The sequence below is a fragment of the Primulina huaijiensis genome, chromosome 10 (genome assembly GCF_012295235.1).
Source record: "Primulina huaijiensis isolate GDHJ02 chromosome 10, ASM1229523v2, whole genome shotgun sequence".
NCBI classification, from domain to species: domain Eukaryota; kingdom Viridiplantae; phylum Streptophyta; class Magnoliopsida; order Lamiales; family Gesneriaceae; genus Primulina; species Primulina huaijiensis.
Window position 1 is genome coordinate 13,546,516 of NC_133315.1, and position 2,778 is coordinate 13,549,293.

Consider the following 2,778-nt stretch of genomic DNA (forward strand, 5'->3'; position numbering starts at 1 on the left):
TTTGGTAGTATACGTTTCGGTTGATATCAGAGCAAGGGTCCTATAAAGGGTTGTGCCACCGCCAGCTTCAGCAGCTCAGTTGTCAAGCCTCAAGTCTGTAAGTTTGCATGTTTTAAATGTTTTGAATGGTTTAATACTATCACCTACATGCTTACATGATATATGTTTTACAGTGAGTTACAGTATATGTTTAGTTGTTTGCATGGTTTAAGGATTAAATGTTTTGAAAACTTGATTAAATTGAATGATGGGATACGTTTAGAACTTTGACTGTATTCAGATACTATGCCTCCCAAACACGCCCTTAGCACTGATAGGCAGGATGATACTTCTTGAGGCGATAGAGGCTTCCCACCACCACCGCCAGGAGACGCGCTACCCGAGTCTTTGAGGGTATTACGAGTTTGATGGAGCAGGGGCTGGAGGCTCCGAGACCCTAGACAAATATCTATGAGCAGTTCAGACGGCTCAACCCGAAGGAGTTTGGGGGTACTACTGACCCTTTTGTGCAGAAGGTTGGATACGATCACTGGAGCTGTACTTCCGGTACTTGTAGATGAGAGATGGCGACAGGGTCAGGTGCTGAGGGATGATGCATCCCTATGGTGGGAGGGAGCATCACAGGGGGTGGATCTGACTATCCTTACTTGGAATCAATTCAAGGACCTATTCTACAACAAGTACTTTCCAGCGGATGTCAGGGGACGCCTGACTAGAGAGTTTATGAGTATCCGACAGGGAGATTTATCTATGTCTGAGTTTATCCGGAGGTTTGATAGAGGTTGTCACTTTGTGCCCTTTATAGCGAGAGATGTGGCAGAGAAGTTGAGGAATTTTATGTATCGCCTCATACCCACTATTCACTGGGATGTTATGCTGATGAGACCGACTACCTATGATGCTGCCACTACCTGTTCTTTTAAGGTAGAATAGGCCCTCAGCAATATTGATGCCAAGATTCAGTGGAAGAGGCATCAGGCCCAGCAGAGCTCGCAGCCACAGAAGAAACAGTTCACTGAGCCACCCAGGCATCAGGGGCAGCAGAAGCCCCAAGGACAGTTCAAGAAGCTCGGACAGCAGAGACCACCGTAGGCTCCAGAGGCTCCTAAGCCGGAGGAGATACAGCCTTGCAAGCAGTGCAACCGGTTCCACTACGGCAAGTGTATGTCAGGACCTTCATGTGTTTCATTTTCAAGGAAGAGAGCCAGAAGGCAGCTGATTTCCCTAGTAACAAGGGCCCCACTACTGGCAGGACCTACGTGATGCATGACGAGGAGGCAGAGGTAGAGGCAGAGTCAGACTCGACATTGATCACCTGTAACCTGTCTATTTAAGATTTTTATTTATCGCCTCGATTGCATGGAATAATATGTTGATTGTTGGAATTATTTTTGGGATTGAGAACTTAGAACAAAATAGGTTGCATGTTCTAATAGGTGAACTTAAGGATTCAAATTGATTTAATTAAGAACTTTAAGGGCCAAAATGTAATAACCAAAATTACAGGGACTAATTGCCAAATTCAAAAGTTGAGGGGTTGTTTTCACATTTTTCGATATTTTGGGATCAAATTAATAATTTTCAAAATTTTATAACCTAAATTGAGTAGATTCGAATTTTTATGGGGAATGCAATTTCCGGAAAAAAACGAGGGACTAAATTGAAGAAAATTTGAAACTTTAGGGGTGAAATTGCAATTTTCGAAAATTTCTAAGGGAAAATTATTGTAATTTTCAAAGGACTTCTAGGACTAAATTGGAGATTTTTGTACATTTTGGGTTAATCAATGATAGAAAATTTCTTAAGTTTCAACACGATCAAATTTGATGATATGTTTTGTCGCAAGAATGATATATATTTCAGGTGTAGCCACGTATGCACTGCCGGATTCTGGAGCTACACATTCATTTATATCCGAGTCTTTTGTCAAGCGAGTAGGAATCATACCAGATGCTTTGGATTTGGGATTTAGGGTTTCGATTCCGTCCGGATATCAGATGTTTACCTCGAAGATAGTGAAAAGATTGGAGCTTCGGTTACAGAAAAATACGGTGCATGCAGATTTCATTGTGCTACCGTTGCCGGAGTTCGATATTATTATGGGTATGGACTAGCTTTCTTCGAACGGAGCTGCTATAGATTTTCGACGGAGGATAGTATCTGTCTGACCGCCCAACGGTAAGCCATTTATTTTTGAGGCAGCCAGACACCAGCAGATATCGCACATCATTTCTTGCATCTGTGCGAAGAAGCTCATGAGGAGAGGCTTCCAGACATTTTTGGTGAGTATTGTGACAATGAGCGAGCCAGTCAGCAAGAGGTTAGGAGATGTCGAGGTGGTCAGGGATTTTCCCAGCGTTTTCTTGGACGATGTTTCAGGCATTCCACCAGACAGAGAGATGGACTTTTCCATTGAGTTGATGCTAGGTATAGTGCCGATTTCTAAAGCACCCTATCGTCTAGCACCTGCAGAGATGAAGAAACTGAAGGATCAGATACATGACTTGTTATACAAGGGTTTCATTCTCCTGAGTTTTTCTCCATGGGACGCTCCGGTACTGTTTGTTAAGAAGAAGGACGACATCATGCGGCTTTGCATCGATTACAGGGAGCTGAACCAAGTCACGGTCAAGAATAAGTATCCTCCGCCTAGGATTGAAGATCTATTTGGTCAGCTTCAGGGAGCATAAGTGTTTTTAAAGATAGATCTCCGATCAGGATTCCACTAGCTGAAGGTGAGAGAGGCTGATGTGCACAAGACGGCTTTCAGGACGCGTT

General features: G+C 43.3%; 1 protein-coding gene across 1 annotated transcript; it reads left to right on the forward strand.

Annotated features, from left to right (window-relative positions):
* The first annotated feature begins 450 nt into the window (after positions 1 to 450).
* LOC140985900 (uncharacterized) lies at positions 451 to 2,114 on the forward strand. Its single transcript, XM_073453844.1, has 3 exons — positions 451 to 924; positions 1,197 to 1,317; positions 1,864 to 2,114. Exons 1-3 carry the CDS (start codon positions 451 to 453, stop codon positions 2,112 to 2,114), a joined length of 846 nt encoding a protein of 281 aa, XP_073309945.1.
* Positions 2,115 to 2,778: the final 664 nt, after the last annotated feature.